General features: G+C 34.2%; 3 protein-coding genes across 5 annotated transcripts; 1 reads left to right on the forward strand and 2 right to left on the reverse strand.

Moving 5' to 3' along the window:
- Positions 1-6,066: 6,066 nt before the first annotated feature.
- On the forward strand, positions 6,067-7,270 carry LOC133034913 (uncharacterized). Of its 2 annotated transcripts, XM_061110425.1 has the most exons (4): positions 6,067-6,368; positions 6,467-6,605; positions 6,735-6,852; positions 6,977-7,270. In XM_061110425.1, the coding sequence occupies exons 1-4, from the start codon at positions 6,284-6,286 to the stop codon at positions 7,028-7,030; spliced, it is 396 nt and encodes a 131-aa protein (XP_060966408.1). In that variant the 5' UTR covers positions 6,067-6,283; the 3' UTR covers positions 7,031-7,270. The 2 variants fall into 2 exon arrangements, with proteins under 2 accessions (XP_060966408.1, XP_060966407.1); XM_061110424.1 differs by having other exon boundaries at positions 6,735-7,270.
- A 51-nt stretch (positions 7,271-7,321) lies between these two features.
- LOC115718415 (uncharacterized) lies at positions 7,322-9,390 on the reverse strand. Of its 2 annotated transcripts, XM_030647192.2 has the most exons (5): positions 8,998-9,390; positions 8,806-8,878; positions 8,643-8,691; positions 8,227-8,350; positions 7,322-7,645 (listed from the first exon to the last, which is right to left on the reverse strand). In XM_030647192.2, exons 1-5 carry the CDS (start codon positions 9,013-9,015, stop codon positions 7,559-7,561), a joined length of 351 nt encoding a protein of 116 aa, XP_030503052.1. In that variant the 5' UTR covers positions 9,016-9,390; the 3' UTR covers positions 7,322-7,558. The 2 variants fall into 2 exon arrangements, with proteins under 2 accessions (XP_030503052.1, XP_060966409.1); XM_061110426.1 differs by having other exon boundaries at positions 7,322-8,350; positions 8,998-9,352.
- Positions 9,391-9,894: 504 nt separating this feature from the next.
- LOC115719752 (uncharacterized) lies at positions 9,895-13,637 on the reverse strand. Its single transcript, XM_030648931.2, has 10 exons — positions 12,944-13,637; positions 12,490-12,531; positions 12,258-12,402; positions 11,946-12,175; positions 11,710-11,767; positions 11,289-11,366; positions 11,101-11,189; positions 10,788-10,869; positions 10,307-10,492; positions 9,895-10,214 (listed from the first exon to the last, which is right to left on the reverse strand). Exons 1-10 carry the CDS (start codon positions 13,123-13,125, stop codon positions 10,077-10,079), a joined length of 1,230 nt encoding a protein of 409 aa, XP_030504791.1. The 5' UTR covers positions 13,126-13,637; the 3' UTR covers positions 9,895-10,076.
- Positions 13,638-25,498: the final 11,861 nt, after the last annotated feature.

Genomic DNA, 25,498 nt, shown 5'->3' on the forward strand with positions numbered 1-25,498 from the left:
CAAGGTACTAACTTACCGAGTCTAACTTAATTATGCCTTGTGCGCATAATTCTTTATTACAATATATTTAGCATGGCATAGCATTTACACATTAATAATTACTAGGGTAATAACCCTAGGCCATTAAACCGCTCACTTTAGGGTAATAACCCTAATCTCGGTTTCTAATTTATCACCAATATAATATTCAATATAAGCACCACCGTGCATATCTCTACGTGAAACTACTGTCTTACCTGTTGTCCCGCAAAAGAAGAGATTCCAAATCCCTGGGTGCTCATGACCAGGTGTCGGTAATCCTCAATTCCTTTAATTCAAGGTACAAAGCTACTCAATCTTCAAGCAATTTTCTCAACAATTCTCAAGTGATTTTAAGTGAAAAGAATTAGGTTAAAAAGAGAGGAAGAGGGTTCGGGTATGAGGGAAACAAACTAGAAATTCAATTCTCAATTCCCAAAATTCCATTCTTTTATCAACATAACATAAAGGTCTAAAAGACCAAATTGCCCTTAGGGCCAAAATGCACACACATAAACACTTAAGGGAAAAATATCATTTCATGATTATTTAAACACAAATAAATTTCAGATTAATCATTATTAAATAAAATGCCAATATTTCAATTCAAATTGCATTTCGAGCCTGAACCCGTTCGGTCCAAAATACCCGGTTGTGACTATATCGCGCCAACCTATCAGAACACACCTGAAAAAGATAACATAGGCATACTATATAATAATATAGTCCCAGAAGTACGTAATTTAATTAATTTCATTACTTTACCCTTCCCGGGTCATAATTACTAAAATGCTCCTGGCTCACCAACGGGGTCTTAACATATAATTAATCAAATAAATTCTCATATATTGAACTATATAATAATATAATTCCTCAATTATTCATAATTATCTCATTAGGGTTTTGCTAATCCATTTCTTAAATCTAAGGTATTACAAATATCTTATCAACAATGCATCGATAAAAATTGATAACACAATAAACTATAAAATAATGACTGAAAACCTATATAAATTACAACTAACCAAGTAATCACAACTAATGTCAAACAATATTCATAAAAAAAGTTAAAAAAAAAATGGTACCTGAGTCTCTACCTTGGGCAAAGGAGCATTTTTGACATATTCTGCTGCTTTTTCTGCTTGTCTTCTGAGAATAGTTGGATCTTGGGTGTCCTCCTCAGCCTGTGTGGCATCCACACCAACCTCAACCAAGATCTCCACACCATCATAAGAGATGGTCCTCACATATTCCTCCTCTTCTGTGCGTGGAAGTAGCCCCTTCATCACTTTAAGTTGCTGTTTAAGATTCAAAAAATATAAGAGAAAAATGATTTAGTATTTATTACAAGTATTTATCTTGAATAATTACTCTAAACATAAAAGAAATTCATACCCATGTAGAAAATAATGCACTGAGCTCCTTCTTCCTTATCTCACCCTTGCTCGTCTAGCTAAGCATCCTCAGAAACCGAATCTCATGATTCATGCTATTCCTCTTCCCAACCTCTAAAATAGCCTCATGCACCCAATATTGTACTGTAGGTGTGAAGCCATAAGCTATGTATTTGCACTCATGCTGAACTTCCAAACTCAGCTTCTTCTCGTAGTTGGCCTTCTATTTCAACATATCATTTTGAAGCAAGTGCATAAGTCTAACGAATGAGTGCTTCCCCCAAGGAACATAGAAGAAGAACTCGAGATCTTTGACGTACCTAAGTATGTCAGTCGTAATCAAAACATTACTCTCACGACCTAGTAGCACTACCTCAACAATCAGACTGGTTGAAATATTTGTTGATCAATCGGTCTAGCCCTGAGCGACCAACCTGCATAGCCTTCTCCTCCTATGTTGGCCCTAAGGTAAAGTTCAAGCTTGTAATGAGTGCAAACTCAATCACTCTAAATTTGAGCCCCTTTCGACCAATGTAAAAACGCATCTCCTCCGCCTTCTCAACATCAACCTTCATCTTGTGTAACATTACTTGGTGAAATAACATTGAGGAAAATGTGAGAGGTATGGTATTCCAAAAGTTGCTGAAACTGCTTGCTTTCGCCGTGTTATTCAAATTGTACTCCTTAAACTACATCTTGACTTTTGCAAAAGCACTGGTGCCTCTATATGTGACGTGGCCAGTAAAATACTCGAATGCTGGAACTATGAGTCGTGGAGCCATCTAAAAAAATATATAACAAAAGCGTACGTTAAGCACACCATCAAAGATGCCCCACAAAAAATTGTCGAAAAAAGTCGACATCCTGTTGACATTCTGTCGATATTATCACAATTAAAAAAATGAAAACAATAAAATTGTTGACAAAATGTCGACAACTTGTCGATATTATTGTTAACATAATAAATCAGATAATGCATAAAATTGTCGACAACATGTCGACAAATGGTCGATATTCTATCAACATACATAATATATTCTAACAGAGTATATCTTAACAAAAATTGTTGACAAACCATACATATCTTGTCCACATCCTATCGATATACAGTTAAAAAAATTGAAAAATCTAGTTATGCTCAAATAAAGAACTACGATCGACAACATATTGACATTTCATCGACAACATATCGATATATTCAATAAATTCCAAAAAATATATCCTAATCAAAAATGTCGATAAACTATAGATAAGATGTCGATAACCTATTGATATACTGTAAAAAAAACTAAAAATAGTTATGCTTGAACAATCAACTATCCATTTTTATTTTTGGTCAACATACTATCGATATTTCATCGATAAAATTGTAACCAGTTCATGCAAACAATCAACTACCCCATTTCAATTTTCGGTCGATATTCTATCGATATTTCATCGATAACACTGTAAAAACGTATACATACCACCGAAACATATCCAAAATCTACAAAGAATCAACTAGTCTGAAGAATATACACAAATTCGCATCCAAATCAATGAAAATTTAAATTTTTTATTTAAAAAAAATTACTTTTTCATTGAGCTTAGTGGTGGCGATAGCAACGGTTTGAATCTAGATTCTCTCGGTGGTGGCCTGCTGTCGTTTTGAGCTACTAGTTCATGCTCGCGGTCATCATGAAAAACTCTTGTTCTACGTGGTCATGGTGGTGGTGGTGGTCGTTGGGTTGCCTGTGGGAAATGGAGAGAGAGAGAGATATAGATAGATAGAGAGAGAGAGAGAGAGAGAGAGAGAGAGAGAGAGAGAGAGATGCTAGAATGAGAAAGATGGATGGGACTTTAGGCCTTTGGGTGGGTCTGTAGCCGTTTCGGGGGTTCGTTTGGGCTCTCGGTGGTATGTTCACACCTGTTGGGTTCTCAGTGTGGTGGAGAGAGAGCACGAGGAAGAGAGAGAAAGTCAGAGAGGGAAAATTAAATAAAAATGGTATTTTGGGTAGTTTAGAAAAATAATGGCATTATTTTGTACAAATTAGTAAAATGTATAAATTTTGATATAGGAGATTTTATTATGTATAAATAGGGAAATTTCCCAAGTTAAAAATAGTGGAATATTAAGTTAAATAAAGGAATATTTTGTTAAAATTTAACCAAAAAAAAAAAATACTATCGTTAAATAAAAAATTGTCGTTAGATAACTACTTTTAATATATAAAGAAATAATTTTTTTTTAGAGAATTTATGAATTCCTATATATATACATATTTAAAAAAAATATATATGAAATTATATATTTAAAAAAAAAAAATCAAGTGAAATGAATTCTTTTATATATATATATATATTCACTTAATGTATTTTTACTATATGAACTTAATTTTATTTTATTGTACACATACATATATAAAATGACATTAAACATTTTTTTATTGTAATATAATTTTTATTAACTACTAATAATTCAATATTTATGTCAAATGTTAATAATTAAAATTATTATTCAAGTAAAGTATAATTAAAATAATAGTTATTTATTCTTCTATTTGTCTTATACACTTAATTAGAGTTTATAAATTTATTTAAAATATAAAGATCAGTTTCTTTTTATTTAGTTTAAATTGAAAAATATAATATAATATGTATAGTTATTATGCAAATATTTCAATGTTATGTCAAATGATAAATAAGTTATCCTAACAAAATATAGAAAAGATTTAAATTAAAAAATAGAACTTGTACTTTTAAAGTTAAATATTTAATTCAAATAATGTCTTTTAATTTTCAAAACAATAAAAAACAATTTTACAAAAAATGAGCTTACTAAATTAAATCGTTAATGATGAAGTTATTGATGGTGTAAATAATTAGTTTAGATGTGTTTAGTAATTTTGGTATAAAATTATAGTTGTTAATTTGTTTAGTATTTTTTGTTGGGTCGAGATACAAAATGATCTTAAATTTAAAGATTAAGTTAGTAAATGTCATTTTTTTAAAAAAAAAAAATTAAGAAAATGATCAAATATAATAAATTAGCTAATAAAGATTATAAAAATATTTTTACTACATATTATTTTTTTTAAGGAAATATACAATAATTAAATTAAGCTATATAATATTTTTATTGCATATTATTATATTGTTACAAAAATAAATAAATATATTCGATCATTAAATATATACAACAATATTAAATATATCGCATCACTGAAAATTAATATATCGTAGTAATAAAATTATATACCACAAAAAATTATAACAAAACTAAATTAATACTCAAAATATATATATATATATATATATTATATTAACAAAATTATATATACCACTATTAAAATATGTATACATACTAAAAAATTTATATATAATAAAATAAAAATTAAATATTATCTTAAATAAATGATATACTATAAACAACAAAAATTATATACCATACAACAAAATATATATACCTACAATAAAAAATAAAATAAAATTATATAATATTATTTAAAAAATTATATATGTTATATTAAAATTATATACAACCATAAAATAATTATACCATACTTACAAAATTATATATCACATTTATATATAATGACATAAAAATTGAATATGTACGATCTAAAATAAAATAATATACTATACAATAAAACTTATATACCATATAACAAAAAATATATACCTTATAATCGAAATATAAATATATATAATAACAACAAATAAAAATAAAAATATATAAGATGTTAATAAAATTATATATCATGTCAATAAAAGTACAATAGAACATAAAACTTAAATATTATTTAAAAAAAATAATGTACTATATAACAAAAAATACATATATCATTCACCAAAAATATATACTAATAATAATAAGAATAAAAATATATATTATTAATATATATATGTGTATACTATACTAACCAAATGATATATCACAATTAAAATATATATACCATAACAATAAAATTATATACCACCATTATATATAATAAAATAGAAACTAATTGAATATTATTTAAAATAAATATACATCATATAATTAAAATATATAAAAAATAATAATTAAATATATGTAGCATGCCAATAAAATTATATACATACTTTAAAATATTTGTATTATGCTAACAAAATTATATACCACTATTATACATAACAAAATAAAAAATACATATTATCTAAGAATAATAATATGTTATACAACAAAACAAAAATATACTGTACAACAAAATCTATATACCAACAATCCGCAATAACTCATAAAAAATTAAAAAAAATTGACATAACTTTTAAATAAAAAAAATTTTAGCAAAACTAGTATAGATATACCATAATCTTTAAGTAATTTACTTCTAATTCTAAAAAAAATTATTGATTTTTTTTTATATGGCCAAAGATAATATAAATACTATGTTAAACTTTAATTTAAACTAAAACATTATATATTTAAGTGCCCATAAAAATTAATGACACGTATAGTTATATAAAAATATTGCATAAAATACAATTCAAACCAACCCTAATGAAGCAAAATTATGCATCGTCTTCCTTTATGTTTATTACACATACGAACATAAATTTATATCTGCTTTGTTTTTTTTTTTTTTTTTTTTTGTTTTTTAAGACGTAAATCTACTTTCTTAAAAAAAAAAATGGATGTATAATTTCTAAAAAAAAAAAAAAAAGAAAAGGAGGGAACAGTTTATTTTCAAACAAGGAACCCCAATTAGTTCTCTTACCTGTTCTCCTTAACATACTGTGTTCATTCGTTATTCAATTCCTTTACACAAATAATGGTTTACTTCTTATCAGACTAAACGTTCTAAACAAATTTTATTAGACTAAACGTTCTAAAGGAATTAAGTTGAAGAATCTGGCCTACAAACTTCAATATGCACAAGGACAAAGCCTCGGTCGGGATCACCCGTACATCGCCTTTGTCGGCGCTGGCAGAGCAACACCAGCCACACAAGCAAGGTCAGTTTTTTAGTTTTTATGATGGAATGGAAATGTAACTATAAAGATAAATGAAGAAAATTGATTAAGAGCTACAGTTGTGGTGGTTGTTTATACAGGTGAAATTTTCGAGAATAATAAAGAGATGGAAATGCAAATTCATGTTGAAGGAGGGGACATTTCTTTGTTAGATTCTTCTTCTGGTGGGATTTATGAGAAGTCTCTCCCATGTTTTGGTTGTGGGATTGGTTGGTTCTCGTGAGTACTATCACATTAATATCACTTCCATTGTTTACTTCAATTCAACTGTATCATGTTTTTGAATCAGAGTACAAAGACATTAATTCTCTACTAGTATTTTTTTTCCTGTCATGTTTTTTTGTACAGGTTTCTACTGGGGTTTGTATTTCCACCATTATGGTACTATGCTACAGTCCTTTATTTTGGAAACTATTACCTTAAAGATCCTAGGGAAAGACCAGGACTTGCAGCATCAGCCATTGCAGTAAGTAAACAACACAAACCAAAATACCTTCTGTCTTGTAGAGTTGGTCAAATTTGGTTTTTCTATGTGTCAATGGTTTTGTTTTATTTTATTTTTACTGGCTAATGATGATGATGTTTTGCAGGCTTTAATTTGCTCAGTCGCTATCTTGGTTTCCCTAATTGCTGTTTTCTGTTAGTTGGGTTTCAGTTTTTGACTGGACACAAGGAAAATTCAACCACATGTGTTGAGTTTCCAGTACTAAATTTGGTCATACTAGTATGTATTTAGATCAATGTAAAAAGTTTACTATGAGACCCATAGTAACAGTAACACTTTTAATGAATAACTCTATTTCTAGGAAATTAGGACATGTCTTAGTCAACTTGTTGGAAGTGTATTTATTTACTTTGTTTTATCAAACGCATTATTAGGAAAATTATATCAAAATAAGTCAAAAAGCATCTATTATAAACCACGAGAAGATCTAGAAGGAAAGACTAATGATAATCAATGTATTTATTTTCAAATGAACTACATTTAAACACTGCATATTCTCATCAAATAATGTAGGTAAGGCGAGGAGCCCAACTTCAAGGAAAATGGGTCTTGCTGTCTGATAAAGATACAATCATGCAACTATTAAGGAATAATGCTTCCTAAATGTAAATTCATATATCATTAATGAATTATTGTTTGTTTGACAATGTAATAAACTCTGTCACCTTCAAAGCCTATCTTTTTGAGTCTCACCATCAGAAGACTCCTTGGTCAAAGATGGTTCTTCATTGCACGAACTCTTAACCTCCTCCAACTGCATTTAGGTTTGCGGTCATAACATGTTTAACGCGGGTAAAAAAATAGACAAGGTAACAGACAATAAAGAATCATAAGAAATGGACCACATACAGATCAGAACAAGCAAAGTAAATGTCCTAAAACATCGGTGATGAGGCTAACTAAGTTTCTCTTACTTGGAGGCAAGGTCAGGATCAACACACATAACACATGTACCATAATTAATTCTAAGACATCACCAGCTCATGCTCTGACATTTTCATGTACAATGCATACTCTATCATGTGTGTCCTGTTATTTGCTAAGATCGACCCTACAGATGGTTGTAATAGCAATCCATAGACATACACAAAAACACATATATTCATTCAATGTCGACCATATCATGTAATAATGTACACCTTATTTTCTTATACTAAGCATCAGCCAACCACAACTCAATTGTACTTAAGTCATTACTTTTCATGTAACTACTACTTCAACCAAACTTTGACAAAGTTAAAATATGTGAGAATTGGGTCTTGACTTTTTATTTGTGAAATCATTGGCAACAGCAAGTAAGGGGAGAAAAAAGCAGATTTTGCAATGCAAGCAAACCTCTTTACAGATTTCTTGATGTGAAATGGAAAGCTGGTTGAACTTAGTTTTTAAATCTGACAGTTCAGCTTGTAACTTTTCATAATCAGAGGCAGATGGTCCCCCTAGTTTTTGTTGAATAAACCTGTCACAATGAAAAACAACCACCTTAAATACTCACAAAACCATCTCACCAGGTAAACGTCTCTTAAGAGTAATAATTGAGATTGACTGTATGTCTTTTTCAAACTAATATGTATATATATATATATATATATATATATATATTAACCAGAAAAAAAATCAAGTATACATATATGAAGCCAGATCTTCAATTAACATAACTGGAGCAATAATTGTCTACAGAAAATCAAAGTAACAAAAAACCCTAAACTCATATTAAAAAAGGGGCCTGCAATTCATAGGAAAGAACTTACTCGAGAGCAGCGGAAGGCTTCTCATTTTGCTCATATAAAGAGACCAGAGCTACCAAATAGATAGAAGAATTGTTTATCAACAATCATAAATAATATGAGATTACAAACCCAAAAACAAGAATCAACCCAGAAGAGATATTGACACAAAAATGTAAAATTAAACCTTTGGTGAGAGCATCAACAACACCACTGGACTCTAAATATTTCCTGAAAGCTTCTTTCTTGGCATCTTTTTCCTATATATAAGCACACATTTTACAATTGAATTGAATTGAATTGAGTGATGTTTCTGATAAGATCTGTATAGGCAATAACAGAGAAAATGCAAAATGAGGAAGACATGGGAAAAGCATACCTCTTTAAAGGGTATCATGGTATTGGATGGAATTGCTCTGAAAATGAATTGAAGCTCTTTCTTCCACTTTTCCTTGTTCTTCTTCTTCTTCTTGTCTTTCTTCTCGTTTGGCCATGGAGTTAAGTAAAGTAGTGAGTGTTACTACTTATCAGCTCCAACCAACCTTACCTCAAACCCCACCTTACTCCTTTTAATTCACTAAAAATAGAAAAACATATATGTGATCTCAAGACATTAATGATAAATTTATCGATTTTATTTATTTTTGGAAAATAAATTTATAATGTAATTATTCATAACCAAAGGCCTTTTTATTATATTCAACTCAAAACACAAACACTAAAGAAACAGATTTTCGTCAGATTTCTAAATAAATGAACGCATATTTTTTATTCTTTAAAAAAAATGTACGCATATAATTTCATATATAACTTGTTGGGTATGAAAATGAAATAAAATTTTAAACAAACTTTAGTGAAGTTGATTAGATTCTTATACAAAGTGCTTAGGACTTTTCAATATATTTACGAATTATAATTAATTTTTTATTACATTCTTATAGAACCCAAAGTCATCACTTAAAATATATATATGAATTTGTCATTTTATATATATATTTTGGTTAATTATGAAGTAATCTCTATTAAATTGACCATACATGAAAGCACAGCCTATCCATTTTGAGCTAATTAGCAAAGCCTAGACTAATTAGTACAACTTTACATTTGAAAAAAAAAATACATTAGATCTTCATTATGCCTCAGTATTATTTGTTTGGCTTTGGCTGTAGCCTGTAATATCGCCAATCTACTTTTTTTTTTCTCTTTTTAATTTGGTAATACAATCTTATCTAAGGTATAAAGCACCAATGCAACTGTAGCTCAAAAAAAAAAAAAAAAAATAAAACATTATAAGGAATTTATTATGGAATGTCACTTGAGCATCTTCCTTCCTCTATAAAAAGACCAAAAATCTACGTAGACAATGAAAAAATATAGGGAAAATACTGTAAAAACCCATATTGGGTTCAACTGGCCCAGCATCAAGGGTAAGAGATTACATATGCTCAAAGCTCAAAACTATGATAACCATGAGGAAAGAAGCAACAATGGAAGCATTATGAACAAGCCATAGTTCACATAAGAATCAATATCTTCAATTCTATCAATGTTGCCGTTGAGGTTACTCATGAAACGTGTGAATGGGCACGGTTGTTCCTGCAGAATTATGTTCCTTGTGTTAATAACAATGTCAACAAGAGACCAGGGTGCACGGATGAAAATCTGAACGGAAAAAGTCAATAAGTTACCCCTGGTTTTGTATCAGGAAGCTGATCTGAGTCTGATGCTGTCAGTTTTCTTTCATTGTTGTTGGTTGATTTATCTGGAGAGATCTTGATATCAGATTTGCTAGAGGTTTTTCTTGATAGAGCTTTGTAAGCTGAATCAGTGTGTATTGTTTCCATGACTGAACCAAAAAAGTTTGTGACAGGTACCTATGCAGAGTAAAGGATAGGTTAGTAGGATAATTTGACCTCATTTATGCAAAAGAAAAAAGAGGTTTGTTACATACATAGTGGAAGCTTCACAAAAACAAAAGACAACCAAATATTTGTCTTAATCATGTGAAGTTCAACAAGGGTGACAATGATACTCAACAGAGTTATATTAGTTTAGATTAGATAATTAACGTATATTCTATAAATAAACATGCCTTTTCAGTTACATTAAAAAGAAGATCCATGACTTCTGAGATGCAAAAAAAGCAGGGTCTAAGAGAAACCTTTCTACCTCTTCCAATTGTCGTTGGTACAGATCTGTTCGATAATATGCGGTTGACATCAGCAAGTTTGGGTTATATGATTTGAAAAGACTGCCCAAAAAGACATTATGCCCACAGTTAAATAGGAAAAATAATTGCTCTTCTGTAAGAAGTTTTCCTTAGAACTTTGAAAATGGAAAAAAGCATTAGTCCCTCAGGAAATGAAAAGGTATTTCAAACATGTGATTTCTGCAAAGAAGATACATAGCTTAAATTTCAAGATCTACGCAACAGTGAAGAGATAAGAGATGTGATCATTCAGGTAAATTAACATCAACGTACCTGCTCAATGAGGCATTGTCATACATATTCAGCCTCTCAAAAAAGGCAAGGGTATAATATGTGAAACGATCAACTACAGAAACACCAACCTGTATTTGAAATAGAGACAGAGAAGAAATGATAGCATGGTCAGCCCGGTATATATGTTACTTAGAATGATCAGGAAATGATAACACATTCATACATACATCAGAGTCCAAGTGATGAGAGTATGAGTTTTCTCCTTTCATGCTACTCCCAATAGTCAAAACTCCAGGCGACTGAAGCTGCAAGAAATATGATGTTTTGTATAAAATTAAACTCAATTTTCAGGTAGTCGGTTCTAAATCAAATATTGGATATTCTTGAATCAAAATGTTGAATACAGAAGATTTGAGGACAAGCATGACCAAGACAAATATCAATATAATACATAGCTCTTGCCGGAAAATAAGCTGAAGAGACAGACCGCGGATAAAGCAATCACCATCAACATACTTTAACGTAGAGCAAGTTGTGAAAGCAAATGGAGACAGAGATAATTTATAAATTTATAAAATCAGGTAAATCTATGCAGGCAAAATATCAGTGTGGCAAAATTCAGAACTGAAAGACAAATCAAATTTCAACCTGAGAGAAGAGTGTGGCAGCTTGGCAAGTGTCCACCATAATCATAAGCTCCTTAAATCTAAAATCAATACACATACATGAAACAGCATATGAGTTCCTACTCTAAAAACAAATATTAATAATAAGTCCAATAATGTAATTGTTCAATAGAACATAACAGATATGTACAACAGGTAAACAACATTTTTCCTAGCAAAGTGCAAAAAGGGAATGCAGAAATGCCAAAGCCAACAAACCTACGCTTTTCTTTCATTTGTTTGACGGCATCAGCTAAGTCATGACTTTGGAGCTCTTCTGAGTCCTGAAACTTCAAAAACTCATCTCCCCCATGTCCTGTCATATACAAAAGAATGTGGCTTCCCTCATCACTTAAAAGACGCTTAGACCTTGGAACAGCATTTTCATGACGCCCGGTCAGTACTCGTAAGAAATTTTCAACAGTCACTTCATAACCTCGATAATCCACCTAAATAATTTAATAAATACTTTACATTACGCACACGAACAAGTATATTAATTAAAAGCAAGTCATGGAACAGAAAACTAACCTCAACATTGTCCCCATACAAGTTAAGCTTGTGATTCTCATTGTTGAAAACTTGAGCAGGATACTTGTTTCTAGCATTACAGGCCATATCATCAGCCAACATAAGTATTATCCTCTCATCAGGTATTCCCAGTCGCTTAACGGTCCTGGAAGACAACCATGCAAATCATCTATTAAAAAGAGAAGAAAGATGATCACCTAGACCAAAGGGGGACAAAATCTTTCTTACTTACCTATATAAGGATAAAGTATTTGCCATATGTCGATAGTTAAACCTGGACAAAGACATGTCAAATAAGTCAATCAGTCATGACTCATGAACTACAACGATTAAATCTTCAATTGCCCTACGCTTAAGTTTATCTAAACAAGCTCTTTTGCACATTTAACGCTGCCTAGAAGAGTTTTAGTTCATTCATATTGTATGAATTGTTGCCAATATCGCAAATTTGATCAAACACAATTCCATAATCAGACATCCAGTTCAAATTCTGGCATTAAATTACAACTTAAAGCCAGAAAATTAAGGAAACTAAAGAAACCCCTATCATCTGAAAAGTGAAATTACCCAAGTAACAGAATTCAGAAAATTCAAGAAAATAAAAACACGAAGAAATGAGAAATAACATTAAGATGCATACACTAGATAGTAAGAAGAAGAAGAAGAAACTAAAGTTGATTTGGTACCAGAAGCGAGAGGTGCAGACTAAAACAGCCCAGTTGTTAGTGTGCATAGTGGTCTCAGTTTCAGATGAAGAAGACAAACCAGATGCCACGCAATTGGAGAAATTACTCAAACCCAGAAACAGAAGCAACGCCAGCACCGCCATTGAATCCAAAAACATTCGCATCTTCGACGGCATAAGCATGAAAATCACAAATTATTATGGCCACATACAACTCTGGTCAACGTCTAAATATAAAAAAGGAGTTATATTTGGTCCAGCATTTGAGTGTAGGAAGGAAACCCTACTCACGCCAATTCCAATCTACACCATTACAATTCACAACTTCGATCATAATGGGGGAAACAGCGAACAACCTCCATAGAAGAGCTTGATTTACATCTATTATGAAGGGATGAATCAGAACGGAATGTGTTCCTGAGAAGTGAGAATGATGAGGATCTGATTAGATCGCCAGTAGAGATAGGCTAAAGAACCTTCGGATTTTAGATTTTATTTTGAGAAAATGTGAATTTCCATTAGGCTAGCATCTATCGGTTTGATCGGTTATTTTTCTAAATAAAAATGAATTCGATTTTTAGTTTGGATTAGTGCAATCTGAAAACCGACACATAAGTTCAAAACCTATCCGTTCTACAAAATATAACTACAACTATACAAATTAATTGGGTCGAGCCTTGTCTGCCCTTTAGTTTGCTCTGTGGCAGTTTGTCCGTTTTTTTCATTTTAACTGTCTTGCTTTGCATTTTTCCCCCTCATTATTCGAATATAACTGTTCCCGCCTGCTTCCTCTTGCAATTTTTTCTTCATTTCTGGGTTCAACCAATGAAGAATTTCATCCCAACCATGTCTGATGCATTGTCAATCCGAGAGAGAGATCATTAACTTGTCCAACTTAAACATCCCTCCTCCAAGGCCTGTCAGTAATCGACTGATCTGTAGGATATTTTCCAAGAAAGGATACAACCCCAAAACTCTTAAGAACTTCATTACCAAACAGTGGGTTGGTCGTTTTGCTGTAGCCATTTCGGACTATGATGCTTCAACAGATTCATACACAGTTTTTTTCGGCTGTGAAGGAGATCTTAAGAGAATGATGGCTAAAGAACCTTGGCATTTCCACAACTTACATATGATCCTATGTCCACCAAGTGTTCTGCAAAATGCTACTTTGGAAAGTTACACTCTTACTCCTTTTTGGATTCAAGTGTTCCGATTGCCCTTTCTTAGCAAAACTGAAGCACTTGCAAAAATCCTTGGCAATATGATCAGCAAGTTCCTTGAAGTTTTTGAAGATTCTCTAAATGAAGGGTGGGGGCCTTTTCTTCGAATGCGTGTTGAAATTGATGTCTCAAAACCTCTTTTACGTGGTCAGTTTGTTACTTTTCCTTGGATGAATGATGAACTTTGGATCGATTGCCGTTATGAAAGACTACCGGACTTTTGTTACGAGTGTGGAATCATTGGACATGTTTTTGATAAATGCTCTCGGTTTTTAGAAAAAATAGATGAAGGTGTTGAACCAAATCTGCCATATGGTCCTTGGATGGAAGGATCTTCCCTTCCAAGATCTAGTTATGATCGATACCGACAAGATTTTTCTAAAGAGGGTCCTTGGCCTTTTCTCACTCGGCTGGCTCGTAACACAATCAATCTGATTCTTGAGCACCCACGACATCTTCCTGCTGCCCCTGCCAATGCTACATCTTCAGAGAAAGGCAAACAAGTATTGGATTCCACAAACATCATTGAATCCAATAACAAGAATTTACACTCTTTGCAACTCACTGGTGTATCTTCTCAATCTCCCAAAAGGCTCTCTGTTAAGGATCAGGCTTCTTCATCTTGTTTTAAAGAAATTCCAATTGATAAGTTATCTCCTTCAAATAACAGTGGATTTCATACACCTGCTTCTGCAATTGAATATCCCTCTCGGAGTGCCGCCATCAGCCCCACGGTATCACATATAACACCTAATCTTAATCCATCATTAGCCTCTACTCCAGTGGCCACATACCCCCCCCCCCCTTACCTCCACTCACTTCCAAAAACCAGTATCTCTTTCTATGCCAATCCCTCCAGCCTATATTCACATGTCAACTGAATTCAGTACACGATCCACTATGTCTTCTTCCTCTGTCATCTCAACGTCCACTGCTGCAAATTCACCACCGGTTATTGAGAACCGTATGTCCTCCCTCTTCACCAAACGACAACTTTCAACCTCAGGAGGGAATGTTCGTAATGTGCTAAAAAAATTTCGCACAAGGGGTTCACCACTAGCTGATACTACCAACATCAACTTGCTTCAACAATCAGATTCTTCGTCTGAATATTCAGACAATTCACGGATAGATGAGGATTGTGTTGCTTCCTTGGTGAAGGCTGTTCCACAGCCTCGCCAATTGCCATGAATATCGTCTCTTGGAATGCTCGGGGCTTGAGTAACCCGAGAGCATTCTGTCATTTGCGTTTACTCACCTCTCAGTGTCATCCCGATGTTATTTTTATTATGGAGTCTAAGTTAAAGTTAGGTTCTATTACTAAGTTTCGAAATGCATTAAAGTTTCCTAATGGTATTGAAGTTCCTAGAGTAGGTCTAAGTGGTGGTATTTTATTTCTGTGGAAGTCCAATGTAAATGTATCTATTCTTAATTATGGTAAAAACTTTGTTGACTGTTATATTGGCTTTGTTGATGGTCCATCTTTTCATTTTTCTGGTTTTTATGGTGCTCCATGTTCTTCTCAAAGGCACTTCACTTGGGAATTACTAAACAAACTAAAAGATACAGCACCTCTCTTTCCTTGGTTAGCCATTGGAGATTTTAATGAAGTCATATCTAACCAAGATAAGCTTGGTGGCCCTTTGCGTGATGAGCACCAAATTGATGCCTTCAGATCTGCCATTGATAGTTGTGGTTTACAAGAAATTGATTTCTCTGGTGACAGATTTACATGGCATAACAAGCACACTCAAAACACAAATGTCAAAGAAAGGCTTGATTATGGTTTTCTTAATCAATACTGGTTTGATGTTTTTGTTACTCCAACAATTGAGCACTTGGATTTCTTTGGTTCCGATCACAGAGCACTACGAGTACATATTTCCGTGCCTTCTGCAACACCTGTTCAGAGATTTAAATCTCGGTTTCGCTTTGAAAAAATATGGCTAAAGGAAGAGCAATGCCTCGACATCATCACCAACAATTGGCTTAGTACCGAGACTGATCCCACCAGCAACCTTCTTAATAATCTGTCAAATTGTGCTTCTCAGCTTCAGCAATGGCATCGCTCCAAGTTTGGTGATTTACCTAAAAAAATAAAAATTTCACAGCAAAAGATTGAAGCTCTCAATAATAAACACGATACAAGCACCAGCCATTTTGAAGAGATTAAATTGAGTGAGTCCATTCTTGATGAATTATTAACTCAAGAAGAAGAGTACTGGAAACAACGTTCTCGAATCTCATGGTTGCAATCAGGTGACTCTAACACCCGATTTTTTCATCAAAAAGCATCAAGTCGCAGAACCAATAATACTATCCGCATGCTCACTGATGACCAAGGCATTGAACATACTTCAACTGATGGAATTACTCATGTTGTCCAGTCTTATTTTCAATCTTTATTCACCTCTGAAGGTATTGATGCTGCTGCTCTCCATCAGGTTATTTCCACAGTCCCGAGTCTCATCACAGCAGAAACCAATCAGATTCTAACTCGGCCTTACACAGCTACTGAAGTATACGAGACTCTTAAATCCATGCAATCTGATGGCAGCCCTGGAATTGACGGAATGTCCGTCATGTTTTACACTAATTATTGGGAAATTGTTGGCGATCTTGTTACTCAAACTGTCCTTAACATTCTCAATGATGGAGGTGACCCTTCAAGCTTTAATCAAACAGTCATCACATTGATCCCAAAGGTGAAACGGCCAACCACTATCACTCAGCTTCGTCCCATAAGTTTGCGTAATGTGCTTTATAAATTGGTCTCCAAAGCAATTGTTCTTCGATTACAACCGATCCTTGGTGATGTCATTTCTGAATCTCAAAGTGCATTCCTCAAATCAAGGCTAATCACGGATAATATTCTCATAGCCTTTGAACTTTTGCATTCTCTTAAGCACTTAAAGAGGGGCAAAGAAGGATATGCTGCTATCAAATTAGACATGAGCAAAGCATTCGATAGGGTGGAATGGCATTTCATTCAGCATATGATGTTAACTTTGGGTTTTGATCCTTCAGTTGTCAATCTTATTATCCGATGTCTCTCAAGTGTCTCCTTTTCGTTCCTCATTAATGGCTCTATTCAAGGTAAAGTTCTTCCTACTCGTGGTATTAGACAAGGGGACCCTCTATCCACTTATCTATTTATACTGTGTGCTGAAGGACTTTCAAGGCTTCTACAACATGAAGAATCAAGAGGTAATTTACATGGTCTAAAAGTGTCTCGGCATGCCCCTAGTGTTTCACACTTGTTCTTCGCTGATGATAGTTTGCTTATATGTCGGGCCAACACCAAATCGGCTACTGCTCTTAAGGATTCCCTTGATGTTTATTGTCGGGCTTCAAGCCAAAAGCTTAATCTAGACAATTTTCACCAAATACTCTACCTTCGGTTCAAGCTCATTTACATCAAATTCTCCAAATGCCAGTTAAACCATGTCACGAAAGGTATCTGGGGCTCCCATCATACTCAGGAAGGGATAAGAAGGTGTTGTTTGGAGACATTAAAGAGAAACTTTGGAAACAATTATCTGCTTGGCAAGAACAACTGTTCTCTATTGGTGGAAAGGAAGTTTTGCTAAAAGTCGTAGCTCAATCCATCCCCACGTATGCAATGAGTTGTTTCAGACTCTCCAAGTCTCTTATTCACCAAATTGAGGTCATGATGAATAAATTTTGGTGGGGTTCAAACTCTTCTAAATCGGGTATCAATTGGAAGACTTGGTCTGCTCTTTGTCAACCAAAATCTGAAGGTGGAATAGGTTTTAAGAGTTTCATTCACTTCAACCAAGCTATGCTAGCTAAACAGGCTTGGCGGGTTTTCTCTAATCCCACTTCTTTGCTTTGTCGTATTCTCAAAGCTAGATACTTTTCCAATTCTTCCTTTCTGGTTTCTAACAAAGGCTCCTGCCCTTCTCTTACTTGGCAAGGAATTGTTTGGGGTAAAGAACTTCTTGTAAAGGGACTCAGATGGAAAGTTGGTTCTGGTCAAAGCATTTTGTGTAACTCTGATCCTTGGATTCCTGGTATAACAAATTTTTTGCCTTTGAGATCAAATGGGATTGAACCAGATCAGCGTGTATCTTCCCTCATCACTTCAGCAAGACAGTGGGATTTGGAGGTCTTAAATGCCTCTTTTCTTGCTTCAGATGTGGATAAAATTCTTCAAATTCCATTACCCATTTTCCCTACTGAGGATACTCTAATCTGGCACTTTGAAACAAATGGTGCGTACACAGTAAAGACGGGTTATACATTGGCCACTAATTTAGAAGAATAGCAACCTGTTGTCTCGGGCATTCAAGTTCAAAGCTGGTGGAATAAATTCTGGTCTTTCTCTCTTCCATCTAAAGTGCTAATTTTCTTGTGGCGGGCTCTAAATGATTGTCTTCCCACAGCTGCAACACTTCATCATCGACATATTGCTGATTCTCCTATATGTCCAATCTGTAAATCAGCTACTGAGACCACTATTCATGCATTGTTTTTCTGCAAGAGACCAAAAAAGATATGGCCAACTTCATCCTTTTCTCTTTCCCATGTGATTACTGAACATATGTCCCTTACATAAATTCTCCTTTATGCTTCGGATTCGTGGACAGATCTTCAGATGGAACAATTCATCACAATCCTTTGGCTACTTTGGAATGAGAAAAATAAGGAAAATCATGCTAATAAAACAAAGTCGTATGACATGCTTACTTACTTTGCTCTATCTTATTTGGAAGATTATCAAGCAGCTCAGAAGCAATGTTGTAGCTCTGTTCTCTCTACTGCAGCTTCTCTTGACAGAATGCAACAAAAAACTGAAGCCTCTTGGCTCAATCCTCCCACAGGTCGGCTTAAATTAAATACTGATGCTGCCATCAATCAGGAGACTCGTGTTATAGGTTGTGGAGCTATCCTTCGCAACTCAGATGGAGACATTGTTACAGCCTTTTCAAAGCCTGTTGTAGGCTCTTTTCGGCCTGAAGTTATGGAAGCTCTTGCTTTAATGTATGGATTGCAATGGTTAATTGATAATGGTCTGAATGCTCATTACATAGAGACTGATTCTCTTGTTGTGGCCAAAGGACTACAATCCCCTATTACTTCAGTGTCAGACTTTCATTGTCTTTTATCAGACATTATGCATCTAGTGTCCTACTTCCCTGGAGTACAAATCGGTCATGTATACAGATCTGCTAATTCGGCGGCTCATCTACTTGCCAAATATGCTCTCTCGGTGGACTCTATTTGTTCTTGGTTGGAGGAAATGCCTCCCCCGTTAAATGCTTTTGTATTATGACTGTTCATTTAATATAAAATGCATTTCCAGCTCAAAAAAAAAACTATACAAATTAATTGTTCAAAATTTAATTATCTTATTCTTTTAATTGTTCAATTCCAACCGTGTTTGACAAGTTGATTTGAACAATTTTTTAAATTTTCTGAATTTTATGCTCAGTCCTAATTTCTGTTTTCATTATTTTAAGAAAAATTGTAACTTCTAAAAAGATATAACAATTGCAAAAAAATAAAAATAAAAAATTTGGTCAGAACTCCTCTTTTATTTTTTTATTTTGAGTTTTTGAAGTAAAATAAAATAAATTACATGCATATACGTCTTGTGTTTTAACATAGTTTGAATAAGTTTTGTCTTTGTTCTATTTGTTTGCCTCTAGTTATTTGTCACATGACGTTTGTGAATGTTTCTGATCAAAATATGGATATGCATTATGCAAAAAATGACTTTATGGATGAGAATGATAGAAGATTACTCATCGATGATGGAGAAGGAAAAATATAGATGATCGATAGTGTTTAGTTGGTCGTTTCTCACTAAAAGAAGCATAGACTTTCAGGCCATGCAACATAAAATGGCATCGTTTTGGCAACCTGAGAGAGGTACGTATGCTAAAGAATTGAATCCAAATCATTTTCTCTTCCAATTCTATCGTGAAATCGACATTGAAAGAGTTATTGAAGGGAGTCTATGGACCTTTGATCGTGTCCCTTTAATCTTTGAGCGTGTGAAACTAGGAATAAACTCGCATCAAGTGGTTCTGAATAAACTCAATATCTGGATTCAACTCCACGATATGTCCTCAGGATTTATGTCCGAGAGCACGATTTGTAATGTGGTCAATTATGTGGGAAAGTTTGTTAAATCTGATCCTAACAACTTCACTGGTGTTTGGCAAGACTATCTTCCGGTATTCACCCCTATTAATATTGAAAAACTTTTGAAAAGAAAGATGCAATTGGAGAAAAAGAATGGGCAAACATGTTTGGTTCAGTTTAAGTATGAGGACTTGCCAATATTTTTGCTTTATATGTGGTGTCTTAGGCCACTCGGAACGTTTTTGTGAGTGTTTGTTTGATACACCACCATAATTAATTCAGAAACACTATGATCTCTCTTTAAAAGCAGCACCACAAATATGACAGCACACTATTGGGGGCCCTTGGCTTCCGGCAACCACAAATGGTGGTTCAGGTTCTGAGGCTGGGTTGACTAGTGGAAGATTACAGATTAATGGCGAGGAGCTATCACAAGAATTGGCCACGATTTCAGTTGACTTTTTTGGACAATAATACAATAATTCATGTTTATTCTAATCAAGCTATTACAACACAATCAATAGATGGTGTAGTAAATGCTTTAAAAGGAAATGTTATGATTACTAAAGGAAATTTTGCTTTAATTATCTCTAAAGTCAAAAGGAGAAGAACTCAAGTGGAAGGGTATGATGTTGGGCTTATGGAAGAGCAGCCTATGAACGGGGACTATGGACAGTTTGGGCCTGGGAGTGTTGGGCTTAGTGGTAAGAACATCATTGAGGGAGATGATGATGTCATTACGGTATCTAAAGTGGGCATTAATCTAACAAACTTATATGGGACGGGTTCTGTTTCTCAGGCCTGCCAAGCATTATGAATATCTTGTGCTAGAATTGTTGGGGACTTGGGAACCAACGGATTGTTCAATTCTTTAATTAGGTTATTTCTCATAAAAAAAAAACCCAATTTTGTCATTTTATGTAAGACCAAGTGTGGTAAAAATAGAGTGGAATGGGTGGGTCATTTGTTGGGCTTTGAGGGTATCTCTGTGGTCAAGGTCAAAGGACATAGAGGGGGTCTTACAATGTTATGGAAGAAGGAAAATGATGGTACGTTGTTGGGCTTTTCTCACAATAATATTGACATGAGAGTAGTTATGGGAGATGGTGTTAATTGGAGACTTACGGGCCTCTATAGAGAACCCAATCGAAGCCGTAGGTCCCAAACTTGGAATCTCTTGAAGCTTCTTGCTCGTGAGTCGTCTCTCCCACGGTGTGTAATAGGTGATATTAACAATGTGTTGAGTCAAGATGATAAATAGGAGGTCATCCTTACCCGAGATGACTTTTTGATGGTTTCCAAGAATGTCTTTCAGAATGTAGTTTAGAGGATATGGAACTATTAGGGAATCCCTTCACTTGGGAAAGGAGTCGGAGTACTGATACATGGGTGGAAATTTGTCTGGGCAGGGCATTAATCACGAACTCTTGGCCTGCAATCTTCCTGGGAGCAAAACTATTGAACCTCAAAACTTCTTGGAACCAATGGCTGACTAAAACTTTATCCCTGTCATCGTTTTTGCTTTGAGAACGCTTGGTTAAAAGAACCAATGTGTTTTCAAATAGTCAAGGACTGTTGGGAAACCAACAACAATATGGGAATCTCAAATTCATTGAAATTATGTGCCTCAACTCTTTTGCAATGGGGGAAGGAGATTATTGGAAATTTCAAAAGTAGAATTAAAAAATGTAAGGACCAGTTGAAGTTTCTCAAAGGTAAACGTGGCAATGACTCTAATCAACTGTATGCTGATGTGAAAAAAACATTTATTTGAGATTTTAGATCAAAGGAAAACATTTTGGAAGCAAAGAGCCAGATAATTTTGGCTCAAAGGAGGAGATAAAAACAATAAGTACTTCCATTTATGTGCAAGTAAACGTAAAATGCCATAATCAAATATCCAAGCTTAAGGATGATCATGAGAATTGGGTGGATTGGGATAATGGTTTATCCTCTGTTATGGGTAACTATTTTTCCTCTATTTTTGTTGCCTCAAACACCACCTGTCAAGAAGTTATTGATAGTATAACAAGTGTAATCCCTTATTTGGCAAACATGGAGTTTTTGAGACCTGTTTTAGAGGAGGAAGTCAAGAAAGCAGTCTTCCAAATGCATCTTGATAAAAGCCTAGGGCCAGACGGTATGACCCCGACATTTTACCAAAAGTGTTGGACCATTGTCAAAAAGGATGTGGTGTGGCTGTTGCAACATTTTTTTTTGAGCCCGGTTCCTTTGGGAATGGGTGTGGGGATGCAAATGTGGTCCTAATTCCAAAGAAGAAAAACCCACAATATATGAAGGATTCGAGACCAATTTCTCCTTGTAATGTCTTATACAAAGTGGTGACTAAGGTAATAATAAATAGAATGAAGCCCTTCATGGATTTGATCATTTTAGACTCACAAAGTGCCTTCACTTTGGGACGTCTAATCTCTGATAACGTGATGGTTTCCTTCGAAGTACTACATTATTTGAATGTCCTTTTTGGAAGCTATGTTGTGCAAGATGGGTTTCTCTGAGCATTGGATCCACCTGATTATGGTTTGTGTTTCTACAACCAAGTATAAACTCGTTCATGGTAACCATGAGGTGGGGCCAATTTTTCCAACCCGGGGAATTAGACAAGGTGATCCGCTGTCGCCATACTTAATAATTATTTATGTGGAGGGTCTTTCAGTCTTACTTCAAAAGTATGAGCATAATAGGTGGATTCATGCGTGTGAGGTAGCTAATGAAGCTCTAAGAGTTTCTCACATGCTCTTCACAGATGATAGTTATCTCTATTGCAAAGCCACAACTCAAGAAACTCCACGAATTCAAGAATTATTGAGGAAGTTTGAAATGGATTCAAATCAAAAAGTTGATTTTGTAAAATTGTCGATCTTCTTTAGCACTAATACTGATGCTATTTTGTAAAATCATATTTGTTACATTCTTGAAATGGCTGCTGCTGAGGAGGGGAGCTTTTATCTGGGTCTTCCAAGCACTATGACTCGAAACAAGTCTGTAGTGCTAGAATATCTTTGGAAAAAAGTCAGGAATCGATTGAAGACTTGGGAAGGAAAATTCCTCTCAAAAGGTGGTAAAGAAGTTCTCATTAAATCTCTGGTACAAGCTCTTCCTAGTTACGGAATGAACATTTTTTGTTACCTTTAGAGATTAGTAGAGACATTGAGCAACTGATAATAAAGTTTCGGTGGTAATCCTCTAAAGGTGATCGTGAAGGGATTCATTGGTTGGCTTGGAAAAGACTATGTAAGCACAAAAGAGGAGGTGGAATGGGTTTTAACATATCTCTTTTAGGCAAGCAAGGTTGGAGGCTCTTAACAAGAGCAAATTCCTTATCTTCGAGAGTGTTTAAGGCTCAATATTACCTAAATGGTAACTTTTTGAATGCTCAAATCGGATCTAATCCTAGTTTCATTTGGAGAAGTATTTTAGAAACCCAAAGCTTAGTGCGGAAAGGTGTCTGCTGGTTTTCTGGTGATGGCTGTAACATCCTAGTTCTTGGGGAGTCGTGGCTTCCTGATGTGGAGAACGCACAGGCTGTATCATATCATCTTGGCCTTGTTAATACTCGGGTCTACAATTTAATGAAATAAAAGGAGCTCGGTCGAGATGACGATCTGCTACACGATCTCTTTATTGAAAGAGGTTGGAAGCTAATTAAAAGTATACCATTGCTGTTGGTTTCAGCATGGAATCATTATATTTGGTCAAAGGAAAATGCAGGCATTTACTCAGTCAAGAGTGCCTATACCTTACACTAGAGATTAAAAGGACAATGGTGTGGAGATGTTGATTCAAATTTCTGGCCCATTTTATGGAGTTTAAAACTGCCTTCTAAGATTCAGAACATGTTTTGTCATGCCTGTACAACTTTTCTTTCTACAATGGTTCAGTTACGAACCAAGCATGTTTTGGTTAGCCCTTCTTGACCTCTTTGCCGAGAAGAAGATGAATCAATTCTACATGTTTTAGTCACCTATCAAGTGATTAAAAAATGTTGGGAAAGGGTGGGCATAGGTACTGCTATATCTGCAGGAAGCTTGTTCTTTGAATGGTGCACGTGTTGGGATTTTATGCCCTAAATAAAACCTATTTCAGTGTAATCTTATTTGTTATTAATTAAAAATTAGAAGTCATTTATGTTTACATGTATTATTCATGTTTATTGTTTAATATACAATTTTTGTTAAATCTAGAACATATAGTTATTCACAATTACAGTGATGTCAATACAGTGGAAGATAATTGTGATTACATGCTTCAAAATTTTATGTCCCATGATTCATTAGTGTACTGGATTTACACTAATGTGATAGTCAACGATAAAGTTTATTTACACCATGGATAAGTGTTATGTTCTTTCCAGGACATTGACAAAGTATGCTAGTATCGGATGATGGAGTATACATTGGACTGTGACGGATATTGATCTTAGTAAAGATATTATAATCTTACCATTGTATCTTTCAAAGTCAATATCATTGATTGATCTTAGTAAAGGTGTTCGGTTATCTCTCTGGTGATAATGAAATTGAACTCTCCGACACCATGCATATGTCTCAACTCACCTATCAACATGCTGCTCTCATGAGGTTTGCCCTATCCAATTGGTTTCCTTGCTCCAATCCGGTAAATGTTTCAAATGAACTTGCTTTCTTTTTGTATAAAGTTTCAATTGGTGCTAAAATTGATTTGGCTGACATGATTTGGGAGCAAATTGTTTCACTTCGAAAGGGTAAGAAACCTAGGCTCAATCTCATTTTTCCTCACTTAATCTATAAAATTTTATCTGATCAAGAGGAATTGATTCTTGAGAATGAATCAATAGAGATGCCTGCTGTTGGACCCACTTTCAAAATTCCTGAGAAGCCTCCTCAAGGAAAAGCTGCTCAAAGAAAGGCTCGGTCTGCTTCCCCTGGTCTTACAAATGATCCTGCTGCTGCATCTGCTTCAACTTCTGCTTCTACAGAAATGGCAGAATTCAATTTGCGTTTGGGAAGAATGGAGACTAGTCAGGCCCTACTTCTTAGGAAGATGGACAGCATCATGAAATACTTCCGACCCAATGATGATGAATAAGTGGTTCAATCTTCTATCTTTTGCTTTTTATTAATGTTTATTTGAACTTATGACTTTGTCCATGTTTGTTTTGGTTATCTTTGGCTCCTTGATAGACAAAAAGGGAGAGTAGTATTATTTTTTTGGATTCATTA

Source organism: Cannabis sativa, chromosome 2, assembly GCF_029168945.1.
Source record: "Cannabis sativa cultivar Pink pepper isolate KNU-18-1 chromosome 2, ASM2916894v1, whole genome shotgun sequence".
NCBI lineage: Eukaryota > Viridiplantae > Streptophyta > Magnoliopsida > Rosales > Cannabaceae > Cannabis > Cannabis sativa.

What these genes read in the sequence shown, in the direction of transcription:
- LOC133034913 (XM_061110424.1), top strand. Translation starts at nt 6,284, where the DNA reads ATGCACAAGGACAAAGCCTCGGTCGGGATCACCCGTACATCGCCTTTG. An exon ending in ACACCAGCCACACAAGCAAG is followed by an intron (nt 6,369 to 6,466) that starts GTCAGTTTTTTA and finishes TTGTTTATACAG; the next exon opens with GTGAAATTTTCGAGAATAAT. An exon ending in TGTGGGATTGGTTGGTTCTC is followed by an intron (nt 6,606 to 6,734) that starts GTGAGTACTATC and finishes TTTTTTGTACAG; the next exon opens with GTTTCTACTGGGGTTTGTAT.
- LOC115718415 (XM_061110426.1), bottom strand. An exon ending in TGTTGATGCTCTCACCAAAG is followed by an intron (nt 8,692 to 8,805) that starts GTTTAATTTTAC and finishes TCTATTTGGTAG; the next exon opens with CTCTGGTCTCTTTATATGAG. An exon ending in AAGCCTTCCGCTGCTCTCGA is followed by an intron (nt 8,351 to 8,642) that starts GTAAGTTCTTTC and finishes TCATTGTGACAG; the next exon opens with GTTTATTCAACAAAAACTAG.
- LOC115719752 (XM_030648931.2), bottom strand. Translation starts at nt 13,125, where the DNA reads ATGCTTATGCCGTCGAAGATGCGAATGTTTTTGGATTCAATGGCGGTG. An exon ending in GTCTGCACCTCTCGCTTCTG is followed by an intron (nt 12,532 to 12,943) that starts GTACCAAATCAA and finishes GTCTTTGTCCAG; the next exon opens with GTTTAACTATCGACATATGG. An exon ending in GACAATGCCTCATTGAGCAG is followed by an intron (nt 10,870 to 11,100) that starts GTACGTTGATGT and finishes CTTTTTGGGCAG; the next exon opens with TCTTTTCAAATCATATAACC.